This window comes from Montipora foliosa, chromosome 12 (assembly GCF_036669935.1).
Source record: "Montipora foliosa isolate CH-2021 chromosome 12, ASM3666993v2, whole genome shotgun sequence".
Classification (NCBI taxonomy): domain Eukaryota; kingdom Metazoa; phylum Cnidaria; class Anthozoa; order Scleractinia; family Acroporidae; genus Montipora; species Montipora foliosa.
In genome coordinates, this window is record NC_090880.1 from 20,787,933 (window position 1) to 20,812,469 (window position 24,537).

The following is a 24,537-nucleotide window of genomic DNA, read 5'->3' on the forward strand; positions in this document are numbered from 1 at the left end:
CCAGTCAACAGGGATTTTCAAAAGTATTCCAACCAATTACAAGTAAATTAGATGATGTTATTGATAGTAATCAGGCTTTAAGGTTGCCAAGTAAAAAACGACCACTGAAGAAAGGAGAAGTTCCTGATTACGGCATTGATATAGAGGATGAAGTTCCAGATATGAATCTTGGTGATCTATTTGAACAACCTGTTTTGCCACAGCAAGAAAAACAACTGGTGCCAAAACCGCCAACATATGAAGAATCTTTACAAGATCTTCTGGAAGGAAAAAAAGAGATGTATGTTGATCCTAAGTACTTTCCTGAAGAACCAGAATTACCACCAGAATATGATGATGACGATGCGATCGATTATGGAATGGATGAAGAAGATATGGAAAATGAGATATTAGGTGATCTTGGTATACCAAATTATGATTCTGTTGAAAAGGTAATAAATCAACAAGAAATGACTGAACGAAAAAACAAAAAATATCTCAATAAGATTGTCAATGCGGCTAAATTTAAAAGAAATCAATTGAAAGCCTACAAAGGAAACGTTACAAAGCAATACAAAAGTGGGAATATAACGGAAGCTGATAGGCAAGAGGAAAACAAAAGAGTGGATCGCGCTATGAGAACTCTGAATGAATACATAAAACATTATCAAAATAAAATGGAAACAATGAAAGGTTCTGGTAGGAAAAAACAAAAAGGTGGCAATGTGATATTTTTTAACAAACCGAAAGAACTCATAAAAAAATTGGATTTAATCATTGGTGAGATATTGGCTGGTAATACAAGCATTGACATGCGAAATATGGGTGTTTCTATATTGGACGCATTATTAAAAATGACAACAATTAACAAATCACAATATGGTAAATTATACAAACAATATTTCCAAATTTAATGTAACTTCATTATATAATGGAACGAGAGATAGTTTTATCATCTTACAGTGTGAAAAATAAAGGGGATAATAAACCAGAAGATTTTACAACAAATTTCACCAGACCTGTAACTCTAGACAATAATAGGCAATACGTTATCGGTCTTAACAGAGTCATTAACATGTCATTCACTTGGTTCAATGTCAATGCTGGGTACAAAAATCAATTAATCAAATACAGCTCCGATAATGGTTCAACTTTTAAGGACATTACCTTTCCAGCTGGGGTATGGAATTATACGGACTTTGACAGATATATTAAAAATGTGACGAAAACTGGTGATACGTATCCGATGACTCTTGAATTCAACGAAACAACATTCAGAGTCACGGTTACATTAGCTGCAAATTCCCAACTCGATTTAAGAGCAAGTAATTTTAATGACCTGATCGGTTTTGATAAAAAGATATTAGCAAGTGGAACGCATATTGGACCAAGAGTGCCGAATCTCAGTCAAGACACAGACGTACTCAATATTCATTGCGATTTGGTCAACGAAAGTTTAGTTGACGGTGAAGAAACAGACATTATTTATTCATTCTCAACCAGTGTACTAAAACCAAGTTACTCCTTCACCCTCGAACCACAAAGAGTTACATTTAATCCTGTGAACAAAACTACAATTTCATCAATCAGAATCATGATAACAGATGGAAAAAGAAGATTAGTGGATCTAAATGGAGCAGATACGTCTTTTTCACTAATTCTAAAAAGTATCTAATGTAAAAGTATAATGAAACCGTATGAATTTAAGAGGTTTTACCATCCAAAACTTGGTAAATTTGTATTTCAACACAAAGGGTCTGGACTTATCGTTGACAATATTTTCAAACCGTTAAAGAGTGTGGCATCATCTGTTTTCAAGAAATTCGCCAAGCCATTAGCCAGGAAGGCATTAGAATCAGGGGTTTCCCATGCAGGTGATAAAATTGGCAAGACGGTGGCAGAAAAGTCAGGAGACCTAATAATGAAAAAATTAGCCAATTTGAGAAAAGGAGCCACAACACCAACACAAAAAGCAATTGTTCCATCCTTGCCCATTGAACAGAAACAGCAAGATGAAAGCGCTGACATAATACTAAATAGATTGATATCCGGATCTGGAAGAAGGCGTAGATTTTTCAAATAAATAACATGACAGCAAAATTATATAATACAATAGTATAAATGGCTTTTAGAACAAGTGAATTATTGCAAAGAAATGAGTTGGTGCGTTTCCAACTTGATGATGTAATTAGAGCCCCAGGTAACGGTCAACATCAAGAAAAGAACGGTTATAGATTCACCATCAACGACCGGAGTTCTTTCTATGATTGGTACAATGCTTATTTCGAGGTTCAATTCCAGTTACAAAAAACAGCAGATGGAGCCGGTTACGCAGCAGCCGATAGAATAACGGTGATAAACGGATCTCATTCATTGATCGCTCATATGATGATTAAAAGTGCTGGGAAAATTGTTTATGACACTGACAATCTACATAAGGTCACTTTTGTGAAGAATCTGTTGGAATATTCTGATGATTACTCAAGAAGCGTAGCTAAAAACAGTTTTTGGTATTTAGACACAGATGGTACGACAGCCAATACTAATTCAGGATATGAATCTAGAAAAGTGCTTACACAAGCTACCAACAATGATGGAACGGGAGGAGCAAAAAATGTGAATTTGATCATACCTCTCAATCGTTACAGTTTTTTTGAAGAGTTGCAGGATAAAATGTTGGTTCCTATGCAGTTTCAATTCAATTTGAATCTCCAGAACGACAATGAACTCATCAATATGGCAGCAGGAACAGATGCCGGCAGAGTAGTTTTGAACAGATTTCTACTATGGGTTCCAAAATTAACACCAAAAGACAGTATGTACGACAAATTTGTAAGCTCTTTCATGAAAGAACACAAATGGACATATCAGCGTGAACTATATGCAGTGTCAGCACCTGCTAGAGTCAGTGGTTTTTTTCAGATTTCTTCCAGTATTGACAATGTCAAAGCAATTTTTGTTTATCTACAACGGGCTAAAACCAGAGTTGCAACTCAAAATCCATATATACTTGATACCTTCAAACTGAATGAAGCAAACGCAAACAGTTATTTAACAACATGCAGACTCGAATATGGCAATGGTGTTTTCTACCCAGAAACAGAATATGACAGTGAAAGCAAAGTGAGAATATTCAATGATCTCATGTCTTATGCAATGCGAAAAAATGATTACAACACCGGAACCCAGTTGAATCTTGCCAATTATAACAGCCTGTATTCACTGATCTATTTTGATCTCTCATATCAAGCAGAGAAAGTAACAAGAGACCCTAAACAGTTGATTTTCAGGTATAAAATAAGTGCCAATAGTGCAGCAGATTTCAATGTCCATGCAGTTGTATTGTACGAAGAGTCGGTTGTTATTGACAAGGTGGGTAATGAATTGGTTATAGTTTAATCCCATGAATGACACATATTTATTTGTATATGTTTTGTGACTGGAATTATATAACATATATTATATGACTAAACTTCATGAAATCAACGTAAGACTTTCAGATAATCAAAAAAAGAATCTGAGTAATGCTTACCATAAAAGGGAAACAATTGTTCTAAGACTGACAAATGATTCTCTTAATGGAAACGACACTCTTTATGTTCCAGCAATGGTGAAAAAAAGATTGCAAAAAAATCGACAATTGAACAAAGGAATGGACATTAAGCTTGCTAAGACCAATATCAGAAAACAAGTAGGCGGAAGTCTTTTGAGCACCGTATTGTCACTTGGTATGAGAGCTCTTCCAGCAATTGGTAAAACCCTTGGGTTGAGTGCTCTTGGTGGTTTAGCAGAAGCCGGAGCTAAAAAATTGTTAGGATCTGGTCAAAAAGGTGGTGCTATGCCATTACCCATGATGATACCTTTCAATGCAATCAATCAACTGATGCCATATCTGAATATGTTTACAACCAAACAGCAAAGAGACATAATGAATGCGGCTCAAACAGGATCTGGCGTTAAAATAACACCGACCAAAACACAATCAGGTGGATTTTTAGGCACTCTGTTAGCTAGCATTGGAATTCCTTTGGCTTTGAATCTTGTCAAAAAGCTAACGGGAAGAGGAGCACCGAGGGTAGGTAGACCACCTTCGTCGAAAAAGGATGGTACAGGAGCACCTAGAATGGGAATGCCCCCTCCATTTTATAGTTATCCGCCATATGTGACTGGTTATGGTAAAAAAAAAACATCCTCGACCAAAAAAAAGGCGGGAAAAGGGTTACTATTAGGAAAAAACAGTCCATTCAATGGCATACCCATTTTGGGGGCAATATTGTAAAACCAAAATTTCACAAAAACATACCTATATCCAACCACGATCTAATGAAATGGTGCAAATATTTGAATATACCGATAAATGATGTACTGTCAAGAGATGAAAAAGTTCCACATAACCATAAACAGGCGTTATTCATCTACAATCTAGAACCAGCTTATATGAGCGGAAGTCATTGGGTTGCAACATATGTCAAAGACAATGTGATAAATTATTTCGATAGTTTTGGTATGCCCCCATTTCAAGAGATCGTAAATCATGCCAAAAAGAAAAATCTCACTTTGTTACATCAAAACAATCAGATACAAAACATACAAACAACAACTTGTGGGTATTTCTGTTTATACTTTTTGAACGAAATGAACAAGGGCAATTCGTATTATGATTTGTTACAAGTGTTCGACATAAATGACACGATGAAAAATGAGAGATTTATCCAACATTATTTCAGAAATATCTAACTTATATATATTATGAAATCATATTGTGTAAAACAGAAAAAGGTAACCGAATGTGTTGAACCTTCAGGTTACAAAACAGCCAAAAATGGTAGACTAATGTTCTTTTGCACTTGTGCTGAATGTGGTATTACAAAGACCAAATTTGTCAAAAAACAGGGAAACTAAACAGCCCGTTGGGAGCGGGCTTATTTGGTGATATCGCTAATGCAGGAACGGAATTATTTTTAACTAAAGGAGTACCTTATCTTGGCAAAAAAGCAGTTGAAATGGGAAGATATTATGGTTCCGAATTAATGAGAGACCCAAAATTGCAGAAAAAAGCAATCGATTATGGTTTGAGAAAAATGAATCCTCTACTTCATAAAGTGGGATCAGAAGCTCTCAATCAATTGTCAACAAAAATAAGACCCAAAAAGAAATACACAACCAATAGGAAAGATCTAGACGGCGGTGCTCTTGATATTCACAAAGCTATTGGCAAATTACCGAAACCAAAAGGCGGATGGACATTACCTGGGCATCATTACACCGGACCTTATAATGATTTAGAAAATCAACTGAAGTATGACCCAAAAACTGGTCAAATATTAGAAATATATGATATGCCAACTGGAAGAACTGATGCAATAGCAATGCAGCACGACGTTGATTATTCAGTATGCAAGGATGACAGAAAATGTAAAAACAAAGCAGATAGAAAAATGGTTCAAGCTTTAGACAACGTACCGTATAATGAAAGACAATGGGGGCATTGGTTGGCAAGAAATGTTATCAATACAAAGCAGAAACTAGGTCTAGGAGTTTCAAAAAACGGAAAAAGCCGTCGGGTAAAGAAAACTGGCAAGAAAAATTAGCAGATGAATTACATGCATCTATAAGACGCAACTTTACTCGGCGGCGTGTAATCGTAAATCATATTGATGAAATATGGGCAAGTGATCTAGTTGAAATGCAACAGTTTAGCAAATGGAATAAAGGTTATCGATATCTTCTTATGGTTATTGATGTTTTCAGCAAATACGGTTGGATTGTCCCATTGAAGGATAAGAAAGGTGAATCTGTCACTGAAGCATTTAAAACGATATTCAGGGAAGGCAGAAGACCACAATATTTATGGGTTGATAAGGGAAAGGAGTTCTATAACAAACACTTGAAGGACTTGTTAGACAAAAATAAGATACATATGTATTCAACTGAAAATGAAGAGAAATCCTCAGTGGTTGAAAGGTGGAATAGGACAATCAAGTCCAAAATGTGGAAACAGTTTACAGTGCAAGGTAATACAATGTATCTCGATATGCTGCCCAAACTAGTGAAACAGTATAATAATACAAAACATTCAAGCATAAAGATGACACCTGCAGAAGCATCTAACAAGAGGAATGAAGGTATAGTTTACTTCAATCTATATGGTGATACAGAAACATTGAAACAGAAACCAAAATTTAAGGTTGGTGACAAGGTTCGAATATCTAAGTATAAACGGAATGTGTTCGACAAGGGTTATACACCAAATTGGACAGAAGAAGTGTTTACAGTTGATAAGATCCAATATACTAATCCAATAACATACAAACTAAAAGATCTCAGAGGTGAAGACATTCAAGGGAGTTTTTATGAACCTGAATTATTAAAAGCAAAGCAGGATATTTTCCGTATTGATAAAGTGATCAGAAGAGACTATAAAAAGAAACAAGCTTTGGTAAAATGGAAGGGATACAGTGATGAATTCAACAGTTGGATACCATTGAAAGACATTGAAAACGTGTGAATTGTTTCTAGCTACAAACGCACCTTGATAAATATATAAGAAAATAATATATAGTACATGTATATATGGACAAGTTCGAAAATGAAGAAAAGTTTGGTTTCTATTATGAGAGCGATCAGGACTCTGGTTCTGATACCGATTGGTTGCCATCATCGCAAGAAAGTATATCTGAGGAAAGCTGCTCAAGTTCGCAAGAATCTGAGTCGTCACAAGACAGTGATGAATCTGAAAACTAAATAAACAAATGATATATGACCTTCAAAGGAAGCCAAATAATTGAAACCATGGTGGTGAGAAAAGTGGTCACAGAAATGATTTGTGACATAATAGTCAACAACGCAGGTTACATGCATTACATCCGAACAAAAGGGTTGCCATTGTTGATCCAAGCATTGAAAACAAAAGGACCAAAAAAAGAAATCAAAAAAATGTTTCATAACATAGATGCCAAAATGACTTTTTTGTTTAGAGAGTTTGAAAGATATAATAATTTTTTGAAGCCATTGAAATTGCTGCAAAATACATAAAAATAAAATATATAGTAATATAATATGGAAGATCGAAGACCAGTTGGCCGTCCAAGATTCTACACTGCAGAAGAAAGAAGAAAAATAAAAACAGACTACATGTTGCATAAAGAATGGTACTGTAAAATATGCAACAATGGTAGAAACTACACTCTTGCTGGCAAACATTGCCATTTAAAAACAAAGAAACATTTCAAAAATTCATTTACATATAATGCGGGTTACATTTATGATAAACATGAAAATAGCAATTAATTTATTCATATCACTTCTCTTTTAAAAAAGTCAAATACATACTTCCCGTATGTGTTGAACTGTAAACGCACCATAATTTGACTTAAAGAATTATTATCTATAGATATATTATAATGGCAAATAATATGATAAATATTATGAACCGAAGTTCGCTTCAAAATCTGAGCAAAGAAGAATTAATAGAATTGATTATAAAACAAAATACAAAACCAGTGCCCGCACCGAGGACAAAAACAAGACCGATCTCAAAACCAAGAAAGAGTGTAAAAGAACTTGTTGACTATTTTGAGAGGCAGAGACTGCCTGCTCCTCCTTCTGAATGGCTGGAAGAAATAGAACAATTAAACAGACCAGTGCCAGCACCTAGATCCAAAAAACGACCAATTCCATTACCGAGGACCATAATACAAGAAACGAACAAAGCTTTAAAAGGGTTTACGAAGTCTTATGAAATCAACATAAAAAACAGCAAAGACCCACTTATGCAACTGCAAAATACAAGAAAGGCTGTTGCCATTCACATTGGAAAAATATTAAAATCAATGAAAGGTCTAAAGTTTGTTGAAACACTGAGGGTCACATTTGAAAAGCAAACAGGGCGAGAAGAAAAAATCATCAAAACGGCTTATTTCAACAGTCAACCACAAACAATAACAAATGACACACAAATTGAACTAGCTTTATCTTTGTCAAAACAAGTCATACTAAACAAGATTGCAGTTTGGATTTCAGAGGGATCTGGTTGGACTATTCAATCTGTTGAAAATCATTATATCAATGTGGTAAAATACGAGCCAATGAAAGGATCTTCTTACATCAAATTACCAAATGAACTCAAACACAGTGCAAAAGGATTGATCAACATGAAAAATGAGGATAATGAATGCTTCAGGTGGTGCCACATAAGACATCTCAATCCTCAAGACAAATACCCACAGAGAATCAAAAAATCAGACAAAGCATTCATTGAAAATTTGAATTATTCAGGAATTGAATTTCCAGTGACTACCAAACAGTACAACAAAATAGAAAAGCAGAATGAAATTAACATCAATGTTTTCGGTTATGAAAACAAACAAAAATATCCCATTTATGTGTCAAAAGAAAAGTATAAAGATTGCATGAATCTGCTTCTTATAACAGAAAATGAAAACAAGCATTATGTGTTGATCAAAGATTTCAACAAATTCATGTACAATCAAACAAAACACAAGGAAAGGAAGCACTTCTGTATGCATTGCTTACAATGTTTCAGTTCTGAAAGAGTATTAACTGATCATAAAGAAAACTGCATACAAGTAAATGGCACACAAGCTATCAAAATGCCAACAAAAGATGATAACATACTAAAATTCAATAATTTCCATAAACAACTACCAGTACCATTCGTCATTTATGCAGATTTTGAAGCTATAACAGAAAAGATATCCGGTTGCCAACCTAATGATGATAAATCGTACACAGAGGCTTATCAGAGACACACAGACTGTGGTTATGGATATAAGGTTGTGTGTTGTTATGATGATAAATACACAAAACCAGTACAAATTTATAGAGGTGAAAAAGTTGTTTACAAATTTATGGAAGCTATGCTAGAGGAAGTTAAATATTGCAAGAAGATCATGAAAAAATATTTCAATAAACCATTGAGAATGACTGAAGATGATGAAAAAGAATTTCAAAAAGCTAATGAATGTCATATCTGCAATAAAAAATACAATGAAAATGATGTGAGAGTTAGAGACCATTGCCATATCACAGGTAAATACAGAGGATCAGCTCACCAAGATTGTAACCTAAATTTCAGATTGACTGAGAAAATACCAGTTATGTTTCACAATCTCCGTGGGTATGACAGTCATTTTATAATGCAAGAAATTGGTGAGATAGTTAAAAAGCATACATACACAAACAAGAAAGGTGAAACATGCCAAATGAATATCAATGCCATACCAAACAACATGGAAAAGTATATGGCTTTCATGCTTGGTAATCATCTGACCTTTATTGATAGTTTTCAATTCATGAGCTCAAGTCTTGATAAACTGGTGAGCAACCTACCAAAAGAAGCATTAATATATACTTCTCAAAAATTCAAAGGTAAAGAGCTTGATTTGATGAGTAAGAAGGGAGTATACCCATATGACTTTATGGACAGTTTTGAAAAATTCAATGAAAAGCTGCCACCAAAAGAAGAATTTTACAGTATATTAAATGATGAGCATATCTCAGGTGATCAATACAAACATGCTCAAAATGTATGGAACACTTTTGATCTAAAAAATATGGGCGAGTACCATGACTTATATCTTAAATCTGACATCCTTCTGTTAGCTGATGTGTTTGAAAACTTTCGAAAGACCTGTCTGCAATACTACAAACTAGACCCCTGTCATTATTTTACCAGTCCTGGGCTTTCTTGGGATGCTATGTTAAAGATGACTGACATTAAATTGGAGCTTATGACTGATATTGATATGTTTCAATTCATTGAAAAGGGCATGCGTGGTGGTACATCATACATAGCAAATCGATACGGCAAAGCTAATAATAGATACATGAAAACGTATGATGAGAAGGCGCCCTCAAAGTATATAATGTATCTAGATGCTAACAATCTGTATGGTTGGGCAATGAGCCAATACCTTCCAACTGGTGGTTTTAAATGGTTGGCTAAAAACCAGATTGATCAGATAGACCTAGCCAAGTATAAAGAAAATAGCAATAAAGGTTTGATATTAGAAGTTGATTTGGAATATCCCAAATAATTACACGATCTGCATAATGATTATCCGCTAGCAGCCGAAAAGGTCAAAGTCAACAAAGATATGCTTTCTAATTATTGCCAAGAAATAGCCAATAAATTCAAAGTGTCAACTGGCTTAGTTCATAAACTGATACCTACATTAAGCAACAAAGAAAAGTATGTTCTTCATTATAGGAACCTACAATTGTACACCGATCTTGGTTTGAAAATAACCAAAATCCATCGAGTTCTAAAGTTCAATCAGTCACCATGGTTGAAAGAATACATTGATTTCAACACACAGAAGAGAACCAATGCTAAAAATGCTTTTGAAAAAGACTTCTTCAAGCTTATGAATAACAGTGTATTTGGGAAAACAATGGAAAATATCAGAAAGCGAGTAGATGTCAGATTAGTAACTGATAAAAACAAACTGTCAAAAATGGCTGCCAAACCAACATATGTTAGTAGTAAGATCTTCAATAAAAATCTAGTGGCAGTGCATAAAATCAAAGAAACACTAACCCTAAACAGGCCGGCATATGTGGGTATGTGTATCCTAGATCTTAGCAAGACACTAATGTATGATTTTCATTATAACTACATCAAACAAAAATACGGTAGCAAAGCGAAATTATTATTCACAGACACAGACAGCTTGACCTATGAAATTGAAACCAGTGATGCGTACCAAGACTTTTGGAATGATAAAGACAAATTCGATAACAGTGATTATCCCGAAGATTCACAATATTTCGACAAGACAAACAAAAAAGTAATCGGTAAATTCAAAGACGAGGCAGCAGGTATACCAATAACCGAATTCGTCGGATTGCGATCGAAAATGTATTCATATATGAAAGACAATGACAAAGGCGGAAAGACCGCTAAGGGTATTAAAAAGAATATCATCAAAAAGAACATAACTCATGAAAATTATAAAAACGTACTGTTTAATAACAAGCAACTGCAACACACCATGAAAACGATTAGAAGCAACTTACATCAACTTGGAAGCTATGAGCTTAATAAAGTATCATTATCTTGCTTCGATGACAAGCGGTACATTCACAATAATGGTGTGACAAGTCATGCATACGGTCATTACAACATTAACACACTAAAATAACATTTCTTTTAAAGGATTGAACACAAAATGTCCAACCAGAAAAAAACCAAAATTTGAACCATTTGGTTGTATTTTCGGTTTTGGTTAATTTATGGGTTAACTTTTCATTGGTTGAAAATCACGGGGAAACCCCCTTTATTTATTTCCGAGAATGCCATGCTTTGTGATTTTTCTAAGAAAGTCACGCATTTTAAATAACATATAGTTCCAAAATAAATTTTGCGTTGGATCCATTCTGCCACGCCACGGCATGGATTCGCAGAAATATAAAGCATATAGATTTCCAAGAATATGAGACCGAAAATACGAGATCAAAAATATGTAACCGTCAAATGTAAAGTAGTATGGAGTTGGGTTGGGATGAGAGCATTTTTACAAAATGATCTCATACCCCCAACTCCTATACTACTACCCACTGGGACTGATATCACCCTTCACTGTTAGAGCAAAATCCTTTTCCAAGAGTTGTGGTTGAAAGGATTACAGTGGGATGACCCGTTAGATAGTGACACTAAAGCAAAGTGGTTAAGTTGGAAGTCAGAGTTGTTGCAGCTAAAAGATGTGCTTATCCCTCGATGCTTCGGAAATGGTATTACGCAAGACTCTGCGGTAGAGGTGCATGGTTTTGGAGATGCTTTCCTCAAGGCGTATGGAGCAGCAGTGTACATTCGAATAATATACAAGCAAGACAATGTATCCTCACAGCTGGTAATATCGAAGTCCAGAGTCGCGCCCATTAAGAAGGTGTCACTTCCAAGGCTGGAACTTTTAGCAGCAGTTGTAAATGCTAGGTTGCTAAAATTCGTTCTAAGGGCTTTGCCAGTGAAGGTGGCTAGGATTGTGTGCTGGTCAGATAGTATAATGGCACTGCATTGGATAAAAGGGCAGAGTTCTTCCTGGAAGCCATTTGTTGCAAATCGTGTGGCTGAGATACAGTCAACATGAGATCCTGAGTGTTGGAGGTATTGTGCAAGTAAGGAGAATCCTGCAGACTTGTTGACGCGTGGGTTAAGCTGTAGTGATATGACTGCAATGACTTTGTGGTGGAATGGACCCCAATGGATGTCTTCGCCTTGTGAATCACTACCCGCTCAAACCGAAAACGAAGCTGCTCGTGCCGAAGCTTGCGAGGAAAAAAGAACTACCCATGTGTATACAGCAGTCGTTGCAGAATCACTGATTAATATGTCATGCTACGGGACATGGTTAAAGTTGATTCGAGTAACTGCTCAAGTATTGAGAGGGGTCAAATTGTTTAAGACTAAATCTAGGTCTTGTGAAAGGGAACTTTCTGCGGACGAGGTGAGGCAGGCCGAGATTAAGTGTATATGGGTGCAGGAAGTGGTCTACAAAGAAGAAATCGAGAAACTGAAATCTGGAAAGGTACTTCCCAATAACAGCCGCCTCCTGAAATTGGACCCTTATTATGACAGGTATTATCAGGTATTAAGAGTTGGTGGGAGACTACAGTTTGCTGATCTTCCCGAACAGAGCAAGCATCAAATAATCTTGTCTCACGGACATCCTGAAGTTGCCAAAATGGTGCAAGATGTACTTAAGAACATGTGGCATGCTGGTCCAGAAACGGTATTATCAACTTTAAGGCAGAAAGTTTGGCTAACTCAAGGAAGACGTGAGGTTAAACGTGTTATCAGAAGATGTGTAGCTTGCCAAAGACAACGAGGTGGACCTTGTGCCCAGAAAATGGGTCAGTTGCCAGAGGAGAGAATTTCCTGTTCACGAGCTTTCGCGCATGTTGGGACTGATTTTGCGGGACCACTGTATGTGAAAGAGGGCTTAGACATTAAGAAAGCATATGTGTGTATTTTCACATGCGCATCATCTCGTATGGTTCACCTAGAACTTACACATAGTTTGACGACTGATGAGTTCCTACAAGCTTTTAGTCGCATGACGAGTCGCAGAGGTCTTTGCCATACAGTGTGGTCAGACAATGCACAAACCTTCAAGGCAGCAAGCAGGGAAATTCAGAAATTATACGATGAACCCAAAAAGAAAGAAGAAGTTGGAGTACGCTGGATCAAGATCAAATCAAGTCAGAGTTCTCATCACGAGGGATCAAGTGGAAATTCATCACAGAGCGTTCCCCGTGGAGAGGTGGATGGTGGGAACGATTTTGCAGAGCGATAAAAGAATCACTGCGTAAGGTCCTTGGAAGGGCACTTCCCACCTTTTCTGAGCTAAACACGTAGCTGGTCAGAATCGAAGGTATCATTAACTCGCGGCCGTTGACTGCAGTAAGTGATGATTGCAGAGACCCGTTACCTACTACACCTGCTCACCTTGCAATTGGTAAGCCAATTAACCAGTTACCGGAAAGGGAAGAAAGTAGCTTAATTAGAGGAGACCAGTAAGAGGACTGTCGAAAGGTATCTCTACCTTCAGAGACTACTCAATCACTACTGGAAGCGTTGGAAACAAGAGTACCTGCATCTCCTATCGGTAAGAAACAGGTGGCGTAAGGAGATCCCTTCAATTTGAGTAGGCGACATTGTACTTATTTCTGACGACAATGTGCCGCCCACCAAATGCCCGTTGGCTAAGGTTGAAAGGGTTTATTCAGGTAACGACGGGCTTGTACGGACCGCTACAGTTAGAGCGCACAACACTTTCTACAACAGACCCGTTCAACGTTTACACAAGTTAGAGATTGAGTCAGCAGCTTCACAAGTAAGCCCCGAAGCAGAGGACCCAGTCCATGGTGGGGAGAAGCCACAAACAAACACTGTTCATGCTGCAAGTATATCTGTTTCCAAGCCTAAATTGAGCGTTGTCCTCCCCGAAGGAGGACAAGGTGGGGAGAATGTTACAACCCGTACTCGTTCTGGAAGAATGATAAGGAAGCCTGAGAGACTGGACCTATCAATAGTTATACTAACCCCACCCTAGTGTGTAGGACTTGGAGTGTCACGTGACTTTCGCTGTTGTTCCCGCTCTTGTTATCGAAGGTTTTTGTACGTCGTAGCATTTCACTCGTATACATCCCGTTTGTAAATCGATGTGTAGCCGAGTCCAGTGGATTAAAGTTGTGTTACGTTTCAGTTTCTCCTCGTAAATCCTAACAATGTGGACAAACAGAGATAGCTCAATGCCAATCTCAGGGTTTGTGTTCAAATTACGTCAGCTAATTACTTCTATTCCCTTGCATTCATTACGCATGTCAGTAACTTAATTTTACGTCTGCGGCTTTTTGGTCACCGCAGTTAAAATGCAAAGTCATTGCTGGTGTAAGGATGGATCTGATAAATGCCGAATACTGTTCCTTGACATTTTCACTAAAGAGAGATAAAACAGGCGCTCTTGGATACAGCGAGTTCAGAGGACTGTGGACAATATTGGGAATGTGGAAGGTAAGACCTTGTCAACTTGATGTAAGCCGATGCAGTCCTGGTCGCTGGGATTAGATCAATTCATATGCGTTGTACTTGGTTTGAACGGTTTGAATGTCTGCTTAAAAAAGAGGTTAGCTTTTCTCTTCAATCCGGGCCAATGAGCTTTTCCGAAATCCGATTCACGTTGATATAATTATGAACTGTAGGTTTCAATTTCACCCTGCGGCCCCGGTTCAGTCGGGAAGGCTTTCATGTCAACATTTTTTTTCTAGAGGTAGAGAAAACTCTCCGTTACATTTTTATTGCAAACGGTATCCTGTACTAAAATGTTTCTTGATCACTTTGAAATAAACTGAAGACTTAAACGTTTCCGCTACAATACCCGTTCACCTCTTAGCTGAGGATAAATCCGTTTTTGAAATGTTCTGCAATTTCGAGCGACGGATTTGCCAGATTTCTTATCCGGTCACTGACATTTATGCAGCCATCAAAAATCGAGGTTTTCGGGAATAGCCTCCTTGGAGGACCAAATACCGCTTTTATTCTGAAGCAATACTGGGCGCTAAGGTATCACATATTGGCACATAGACCGCAATAACATTCCTATATCTCCTATCTGCAATCTCATTGACCAAAGAATTTTTTTTATAAACCTTTCACAACAAGATTAAAAGCAAACCAGATAACTAACAAACAAACAAACAGGAACACACTCTATCGAGGAAAAAGGGAACCCCGCACTGCTAAACTGCATCCAGCTGCAGGTCAAGCGTTTGTTCTCAGCTGGACTCTCTATGACACCATTCTGTATTTGGACTTCTTGTTCTTATGGAAAACCTAGTTATTGTGCTCGCCTTGCACCAGAATAAAATCTTATTAATAATTCCCACAAGAATGTGTTTTGAAATATTAGAGTTAACAGGATTAGCAAATTTATTTGGGATTCACGCATTTGGCACACATTCTTTACATATGCATTGTCAACTTTAGTCTCAAGCGACAAGCCAATTCTGGTAAAGCTGATACAATATAATATAAATTACTTTTCTGGTGATGACCCCATAACTGAACTGTCTTGCTTCGAGAGCTTCATATCACGAAATCATTCGGCCCTTTTGGCTCAAATAAAACTTGATACGAACTGGATTGTCTGGTCACACCATTTGGCATTTGCTTATTAGCAGGCGTCCTTGCCCAGAACTTGTCAGAACTTCTTTGATCCCGAGTTTAATCAAGTTAGAGCAGCCTTAAAAGACATCAATTTGGTGTATTTTAAACTCACTAAGTAACTTAGCTTTCGAAAAAAAGGTTTGTCTTTTATTTCTTGTACTTACAGGAAACATTCCATGCGTATGACAAAGACAACAGTGGAGATATGAATCTTTACGAGCTTCGTGATGCTCTCATCCATTTAGGTAACCGTTTTGTTTCTCGAAAGCCCTGCTATTTCGTCTGCCAGATTTTTTTTTCTTATTTTTGAAAACGAATGTGTTTCAAGAAAGTGAAATCTTTCTACAGTGCCTTTGGCTTTCTGCCCTTGCAAGCGGTATCCAGAACTTTCTCCTCGGCTCCGGTATCCTCATTTGTACCACCTACCCCTTCAGATTTTACTGCCGGCAATTTTTGTCCTCAGTTGCTCGTTTTCACCCGCGTAGTTGTACTGATCTTGTCCAATCAGGATCGAGTTATTTTGTCAAGTGTATTCAGTGAAAAGCTGAACTATAGCTTTCAAGCCCGAATAGGCTTGGCAGGACCTTTAAAAAAGGCCTGCGGCTGGAAACTTGCGCGGAATCATTTATTGACAGCTTTGAATCTGTTTCTTGTTCTTTTTAGGTTATCAACTCAGCAACAATGCCTTGAGTTCTATTATCCTGCGATACCACAACAAAAAGGGGACCATTCCATTTGATATTTTCATACAGATCTTAGTGCGAGTAATCGTCATGTTTGGTAAGTCGAACAAACGTTTCTTTTCTACAAAAAGGAAATAAAATAGTATCCAACTTTTGCGTGATGTAAGTATAAATCCCTGATTTCTGGCAGCACTTTATCGTAATAAACTATATTGAATTGTACTTCCAGCAGAATATTTCGACATATGGAAAATTGACCCCTTTCCATTCTGACTCTAAAACTCACCACCGTGTCCCGTAACATGTTCATCACAAGCTACTCTTAAAAGTTGTATTGCCCAAAAACCAATTTATGCATCTTGGTGACTGTTTCAAACAACTACAATGTAATGTTTCCTTGGCTCATTTACTTTGCTTGTTGCAGATACTTTTCGAAGACACGTGATAAAACGAGGCGGGCGATCGGACAAAGCAGTGTTTACTATTGATGACGTAAGCGGGTTTTTGTGTTCGACAATGAAGGCGAGAAGCAAATTTTATCATTGATGTGTAAGGTTAAGAGTTAGCAAGTACTTAACTCTCTTTGCATGTTTGACAATTTTCCAGCAAAATCATCATGCATTTGTTTCGCGAATACAAATAGGGGCGTCGGTCATAAACGGCTGATCATTTGCGTTTTTTTTCCAGTGCATCGGCATTTGGTGTAAATGGGTGTGGTAGGTTCAAGTTCCTGTACGAAGACAATGTTTGCCTCTTTTCATGTATGATTGATTTAAATCTCCTTGCAGTTTATTGAATCCACTTTGACAGTTTGAAATGGAGCAAGACATCGCTTCAAAATGAGGGCACACCGAGTAATCCAAGAAAGAAAACAAAACAGAAGCAACCCGAGATAGAGAGCTGAGCCCACATGAAAATCGACAGAATACTGAACAATTGACTTGGAGGTTGTTTGAAAGTATTGAAATGGTTGTTTTTTTTGTTGAATATTGATAAAGTATATGGCGCAGAATGGCTATTGTACAAATATTAGTAAAGGGAAGAAAAAAAAAAAGCAATTAGAGTGAAAAGAAGCGTACAGAAAAATGGAAACGCGCAGATTTAGTCTTTTCTGACCGTCCGAATGTCTAGCTAATTGGATCAGTTCCTCAAGAAAGTGTGGTGTCCCGACTGTTGAATTGACGAGTGAAGCACAGAAGGAAAAAAACATTGTTTACATTTAAGATAAAAAAAAATTGTTTTACGAAGTCAATACCTTTCTCATATCTTTTTTTGTTTTTGAAACTCACACAAAAAAGTGTCAGTCGGACGCGTGCGACAGTAAATAGGGAAAATACGCAAAAAGAAAGAGTTAATTAATAAGTACGCGGGTTTTTTAAACGCGGATGGGAACCGGAAGACAACATTTAGCGTACCAGGACATTGGTGTCTCCCAGATTTTTATACTTATCATGTCTAATGGAAAAAAGAAAAAAGATGCTTAGCAATGTGAATGTCGTTGTGCGAAGACAAGTTAAAAGTAAAACAGCTCACTTCCGGTTGCCGTCCGCGTCTCAAATTCGCGCATGCACAGAGTTTTTTCCTTCAGTTTGGCGATTGGGATAAATTCACGGATCACGCGAAACCCCATTCAGACCCTGTGTTATTGACACCTGAAAAATTCAGGTGGATTCAAAGGGATTAGTAACCAAGTCACCGATGACCTCTGCGGTGCCGGTGAAATGCTCTACTGGCAATGTTAGACGTACTTTTATGTACAGGTAATCGCATGGGGCCGAGTACTATTAAGGATTAATTGCACGAGTGTTTTGGAAATTTTCCAAAATTGCCCGAGTCGCGAAGCGACGAGGGCAATTTGGAAAATTTCCAAAACACAAGTGCAATTAATCCTTAATAGTAAGAGGACTCATGCGATTACTTGTTTATCAATAAAGGGCAAAATTCATACGTTGCTATGCAACGGATTAACCAATCATTAACAGGTAATCAAGCCCTCTCTTGATTACCAAAAATGTCCTCGATTAAGAAAAAATGGCCCCCGTCTCTGCCAATCAGCGCTCAGTAATTTTGCCCTTTATTGATAAGGATGATAATCAACCGGGGCCCAGTTGTTCAAAAGCCGATTAACGGTAATCCCAGTTCAAAAATTAACCGAGGAGTTTATTCTCTACTCCCAAATGCTGTTCAATGCTGATATTCGGCAAAACTCTACATTAGAAGAAGTCAATCTTGAAAAACAAAAATAAGCAAAAGAAACTTTCACCAAAAAGTTGACAACATGAAACAAAAGTTTACGCTAATCCTGGATTAACTTAATCGGCTTCCCAACAACCGGGCCCTGGAGATTTTCTGATTTTTCCGTCTTTCTTCGTCAAATTCACCACACATTTATAATTATACAACTACGGTTGGCCAGTAAGTTATTTCACACGGCTTCTGAATGTCGTGTTCTCAAAAGCCAGCAACCTTCAACAATCAAGATTTAATACATCCTCTGGACTTTCCACAATTCAAAGAAAACCTTTCCACAAAAATATGATCTCAGAAAGACCATTTCGGGTGATGTTAATAATTTTTGTGCAAAGGTTTAGTATTTCATGACATCCTTTACACTGTTGACACACATACATGTATGTAGAAATAATTAAATCTTTCTACAGAAATGTATAGTCAAGTACTCTAATGAAACTGATGAAGCCCCATACTTAAGTAAAAATTATTTCATTGTTGCAAAAAAACAAAAGAAAAAATGTTGTGTTTTTGCCTTCAGCTTTTCAGTCTGTGTAGAAAGTGCTAAAGAGAGGGAAAGAAGGAACTCCTCTCCTCAATCCCCTCTTTCCTTCCCCTTTAGTGCTTGGTATGCAGGCTATGAGCACAACCCCTGTACCATACTGGTACAGCACTGTACCAGTATGGGATGCACAACTTATTTGCCCCTGACTAAGCTAACAAAGACATGGATGTATCCCTGAGATGAAAATCGCTGAAACCACTTTGTCAGTCTGGTTTCAAAGAATTATTTTCTGTATTGTGAAGTAGTTTGTTACATCAATGACCATTACCTCCATAAGCTGGGACATAGGTAGAGGTTCTCTTACGTTTAAAAAGCTTTAAAACCAAAAAAAAAAAATGTATACAGTAGTTTACATGAATGCATTTCAACTACAGCAAACATTTCCAGGTTGGGTGCTGCTCTCTGCAATTCTACTACATTAACATCAACCTACGTCAATCTCTGATAACTACTACTTTCACATACAAACTAAAAGACTCAACTAATAAAATTGTAGAACGAGGCTTTGGTATATAAAATTATGAGTCAGGATGACAGAACATACTGTACTCTTCAAACATAAAAATGAGCACAGTTTGGGGCTGCCTACAGTTGTTTGTCACAATGTGAGTCATACATGTACAAGTGACAAAGGCCAAAATGTCGCTGGCAACATTAGAAAGAGAGTTTGCACCCAAAGCCCCAGGCCCCAGTTGTTCAAAGGATGTATACAATGTAACTCTATCCAGTGGATGGGTCACTATCCAGAGTGTAAAATATACTTTGCGTCAAACGTTGTCCAAGGTCTACATATGTATGTACACACCCTCCTTACTTGTAGATGTGCCTAGAGTAGAGTGTGCATACATTCATGGTTATGGGATGAATTACATTGTACTGACAGAAATCATTGCACAGACTCAAACTGTTAGATAGGTTAGATAGTGACTTATCCCCCAGATACAGTTATCTGAACTTTCGACAAATGGGGTGAGGTCTCCTGTAGCATCATTGAACATGAAACTTGCTGATTCAAGCTGAAAGCTCGAGAACCGGATCACAGCTTAAGCTACATGTAAAAGAATTTTAAAAAATCTACATTTGGCCTGCCAAGATGTGACGACATTATGTATACACTTGATTTCCACATGCACAGTGCAGCATCATTCACAGCACAGTGCGACAACTGCCATCAAAAATCAGTTGGCAGCTGAATGCACCTCGCCAATGCATTGAGTAAGGTCTCTTGTAAGCCACCTGCACTGATCTCCTTCACTTCAATGTTCAAACTGATGACTGCTGATTCCAGTTGTCAATGACTTTTTAGATCAAGTAGACTGTTCTCAATTTTTCTTTACATATAAAATGTCTAGGCTTGCAAATAAGAATAATAAATAGTTCAGCGAAGTCCATTGCTCATTAAGATCTTGTTAGACATCCACAACCATCTTTTTGTGAACATCCATATTACCGACAACCTGGAATGTAGAAAAGAAGGAAGGTCAGTAGGAACACCGGCCATGTAGGATCTGATTAAAACGAGGCTGGCCCAGTACTGTACTTCACCTTAAGGTGAAATGACCCACCCAGGATAATTAATTTTACTTTAAGTTCTGTATGTTTTAAAATATACATTGCCAATCTCCACATACAATAATATTACATTTAAGACCCTGTTTTAAACAGGCTGATGCTCAAACCCACAACCCCCATCAAATACAAATACATGTACATTTGCAGCTTCTGACCTCTCTAGCAATACATGTGCACCTGTAGTTTGAACTACACGTACAACAGGTGTTAAGTACATGTATACTGTTCTTGAGTATGTTCGTATAAAATAATTATAAAATTATTATTGTTAACATAACACACCCTAATCAAATATGAAAAGTGTAGTACGCATAAAATTTATTTTAAGTGATGGGGGATACAACATCAACAACACTTACTGCGCAAAATTCACTAAAAGAGATTTTTCCATCACCATCCTTGTCAGCATTTATTACTGTTTTATCCACAATTTGTTGAAGCTGGGTTTCTTTTAGGTTATTTCCTACCATCATCTTAAGAACTTGGAACAGTTCTCCATTAGATATGAAACCATCATTGTCCATATCATATATCCTAAAGGCAACTAAAAGGAAAAAATCAATTAATTATTACATTGTATTACATCTCTCAGATAGTACGCACATTGTGATTGGCTAAATTAGCAGACCACACAGTCTGTAGAGTAATAAAACTGTTTGGCCATTGATTTGCACTGTATGACCTCTGTTAATTGGCTAACAAACAAAAATAAACGAGCACAAATAAATTGCCATTAGCTTAACAAACGCGGATGCAAACAACGTCATCTCTCCATGGGAAATTTTTGAAAAGCGATCTGGCATTTTGCTTTGACGCCATTTGAAATGGACTAATGTGACTGGGCAATCAAACTGTTTACAGCCCATATTAGGAGTTTCCTTAGCGGGAATAAGGAGAAGATTTGTTTGAACACTTTTTAAAGGTCATACAAAAGTCACTCTACTCACTTTGACAATGAAGTTGTCTAAACATGATCATCAATTTTACTCACATGTATTTAGAAATGGGCTGTTTGGCCCCTTGTTGATAAAGTCTGTTACTCTTCTCAAACCAGCCACCAACTTCAATTTAATGTGGTTACATGTTTTATTTATTAACAACAAAGAGAGGCTGGCTTTCTGTGCGTTTAGATCAACAACTACAATTTTTAAATTGTAGCACGGTTACAATGTACATGTAGCTTCATAGCACCTTCTGCACAGGCTAGTGTAGGTCAAGCTGTCTCAATGTAGTGGCCATTTTTGAGCCACTATGGTGGAGTGATGTGCAGTTTTTCTTTTACATGTAGCGTTGACAATTTCTTTTCTTTTCGGCCCCCCCCCCCCCCCCCCGTCCCCTTCAACTCCCATGTTTCCACTGTTCAAAAATGGTAGTGTGAAAGGTGCCTAGAGGTCTCTGTCTAGGGGCTCATGGCTGGGTTTCAGGGGTTGCTGGCCATGTAAGCCTTTTACTGTCTAGGGGACAGCCGATCACAGTGGAGGCCCCTGGACATCCTCACCCACCATCCTTTACAGCTCGATTAAGTTGTCAACTAAAACCACTGCTAAAGATCCAGCTTGATTAAACACAGTACTCACACTTGAGCTTGGATTCCTTATCACCTTTGACACTGAACTGCGATACTCCTTCTATGAATTCTAATAATGATTCAAATCAAAGACATGAGTACCACAAAATAATGAAAAAGATGATAAAATGCAAATTTCTAAAATTGCAGTTGTTATTAGTTTAACGAAAACTCAACAGCTCATTGTTGTAAAGTGAAAGTTGGTAACTGCCACCAAAACGTTTCCAAGAGCAAAATAACTAATTATAATTATTTTAAGACAATGCTAGCTACGCTTTGTTTTAAGTGAGGATTTTTAGAGACAAGCAAAATAATCAATCACTGGATAAAAAGCCAAAGCAGAAATAGAGGAAACAGTGCCTCATGGAACTATAATACATGTAATTATGGCTGCATAACAACATTTACTATTGAAAATGACATCTGGAAATTTTGAATCGCTTCATGAATATTCAATGAATGTGACTTCAGACTTTTTTGTTTGAAAAACGTTCTACCACAAATTAAATTGTACCATGGCATTTTTTATGGGCTAAATAATCCATCTTTTTACATTTCTTACACTTACTGGCCTTGAGCCACTAGTGCTGAATAGATTCAAGTTTTATTTTTTAATGAAAAAGTTAAGATTGAGGACCACACATGTAGACAAAACAAAGGGCAGTTGACATCAACTATCATTAATTCGAGTGTCAAAGGACAATGTCCGCAGATGAACAAGATTCCTTATTTATAACATAGTCATGCACACAAAACAGCTGCTCTAGATCTAGCCATTAGGGTTAAACATTCTCTATTACAACAATGCAACTAGACAAAATAATTAATTTCAACTCATGATAACAAAAAACATTGTCATTAATTTGCAAACCAAATTCTTTAACCTGCTGCAAATTAATTTTTGTTATGGATTTAAGAAAAAATAATGCTTAACTATGAAAATGCACAGCTACATCAATGTAGATACATGTTCCTCATACAATGTACATGTACATAGTGAAATAAAAAGTTGTCATTACATACTTATACAAATGTAGAAAACTGCATACATTCTAAAATATAACTCAAGTGTGTTTGGCATGCTGTGAGATCAATTTGCATGTTCAGCTTCAGGTTCTTCTTCGGGTACTCCAGTTTTCCTCTTTCATGAAAAAACAATAATTTCATGTAATATAATAGCACTATGCCTGGCTATTATACATGTACACTGTGGCCCTCAGACTTCAATGATGTCATTGTTGCTATACAATTTTATACCAACTGGAAATTGATATGGTCTAACTTTACTTTCTCCTTTTGGAAAATAATTACTATTTTAATTTATTACTCATGTGATGATATCCTTTCACATGTACCTTGCATTGACTAGGGAAGGGACTGAGGACTTTAAAGCTATTTCATGTGTTTCTGCCTAAGAAATTTTAATCTTTCCCATAATATGCAGTAGCACTGTCCAACACTTCTGCTTTTTTGCAAGCGATTGAACTGTAAACTATGATCACTCCGTAATACAGGCACCAGTTATTCAAAGGATGGATAGCCCTATCCTCCAGATAAACCACTATGCAGTGGATAGGTCATAGTGAAACAAATTGCGCTATCCAGCGGATAGTGATTTATCCGGTGGATAGCGTTGTCCACCTTTTGAATAACTGGGGTTAGATCGCTTTGCTATCCACCTATTCATCTGTTGGCGCATCCCTCTCTCCCTCCCTCTGTGCATCCATCCACCCACCCACCCACCCCCATCCATTTGATTCACCTATCCATCTACCTACAGGTATCTATTACCCATGCTACCATTCAAGAGAAGTGCAGAGCATTAGCAACTATGAGAATATTCATTTTACCATTTTCTAAGGTATAGAATATGCTATACACCTGTACATGTACCACTTTCAAATGAAAGCACATCTTTTTAACTTTAGTAGAGCCTTCGTTATCCAGTCTCCTAAAACAATACATGTGTACAGTGGTAGTTTGTGATTGGCTAAATGAGCGGGCCGTATTCTACAGTACGGCCTTCTGTACGGCCCGCTAAATTTAAAATTTTGATAAAACGTTATCAACCAAGTTTTCATGTCGTTTCTGTTACATAAAGTTGTAAAAACTGTTTTGAATCTTTGCAAGCAACTATTTCAAAACAGCCAAGAAGATTTTAGTTTTTCGGATTTCGTCACGTTCATATCTTTGTGGCAGTTGTGAACCTTCCACTTAACTTAGACTAGTTTCCTGCCCGCCTGCGTGCTGGATT

The 24,537-nt window shown here is 37.2% G+C and overlaps 2 protein-coding genes across 2 annotated transcripts in view; one reads left to right on the forward strand and one right to left on the reverse strand.

The window, feature by feature from the left end:
* The window catches only part of LOC137978401 (calpain-B-like), a 53,356-nt gene extending 33,844 nt beyond the window's left edge, over positions 1-19,512 (forward strand). The window contains exons 16-20 of the mRNA XM_068825298.1: positions 14,447-14,515; positions 15,834-15,912; positions 16,331-16,447; positions 16,775-16,842; positions 17,139-19,512. Of these exons, the coding sequence (XP_068681399.1) occupies positions 14,447-14,515; positions 15,834-15,912; positions 16,331-16,447; positions 16,775-16,842; positions 17,139-17,165 (360 nt within the window). The 3' untranslated portion in view covers positions 17,166-19,512. The remainder of the gene's footprint in view (positions 1-14,446; positions 14,516-15,833; positions 15,913-16,330; positions 16,448-16,774; positions 16,843-17,138) is intronic.
* On the reverse strand, positions 19,357-23,379 carry LOC137978402 (calcineurin subunit B type 1-like). The gene is made up of 4 exons (XM_068825299.1): positions 23,307-23,379; positions 22,294-22,353; positions 21,076-21,260; positions 19,357-20,601 (listed from the first exon to the last, which is right to left on the reverse strand). Exons 1-4 carry the CDS (start codon positions 23,362-23,364, stop codon positions 20,554-20,556), a joined length of 351 nt encoding a protein of 116 aa, XP_068681400.1. The 5' UTR covers positions 23,365-23,379; the 3' UTR covers positions 19,357-20,553.
* Between the last annotated feature and the right edge of the window lie 1,158 nt (positions 23,380-24,537).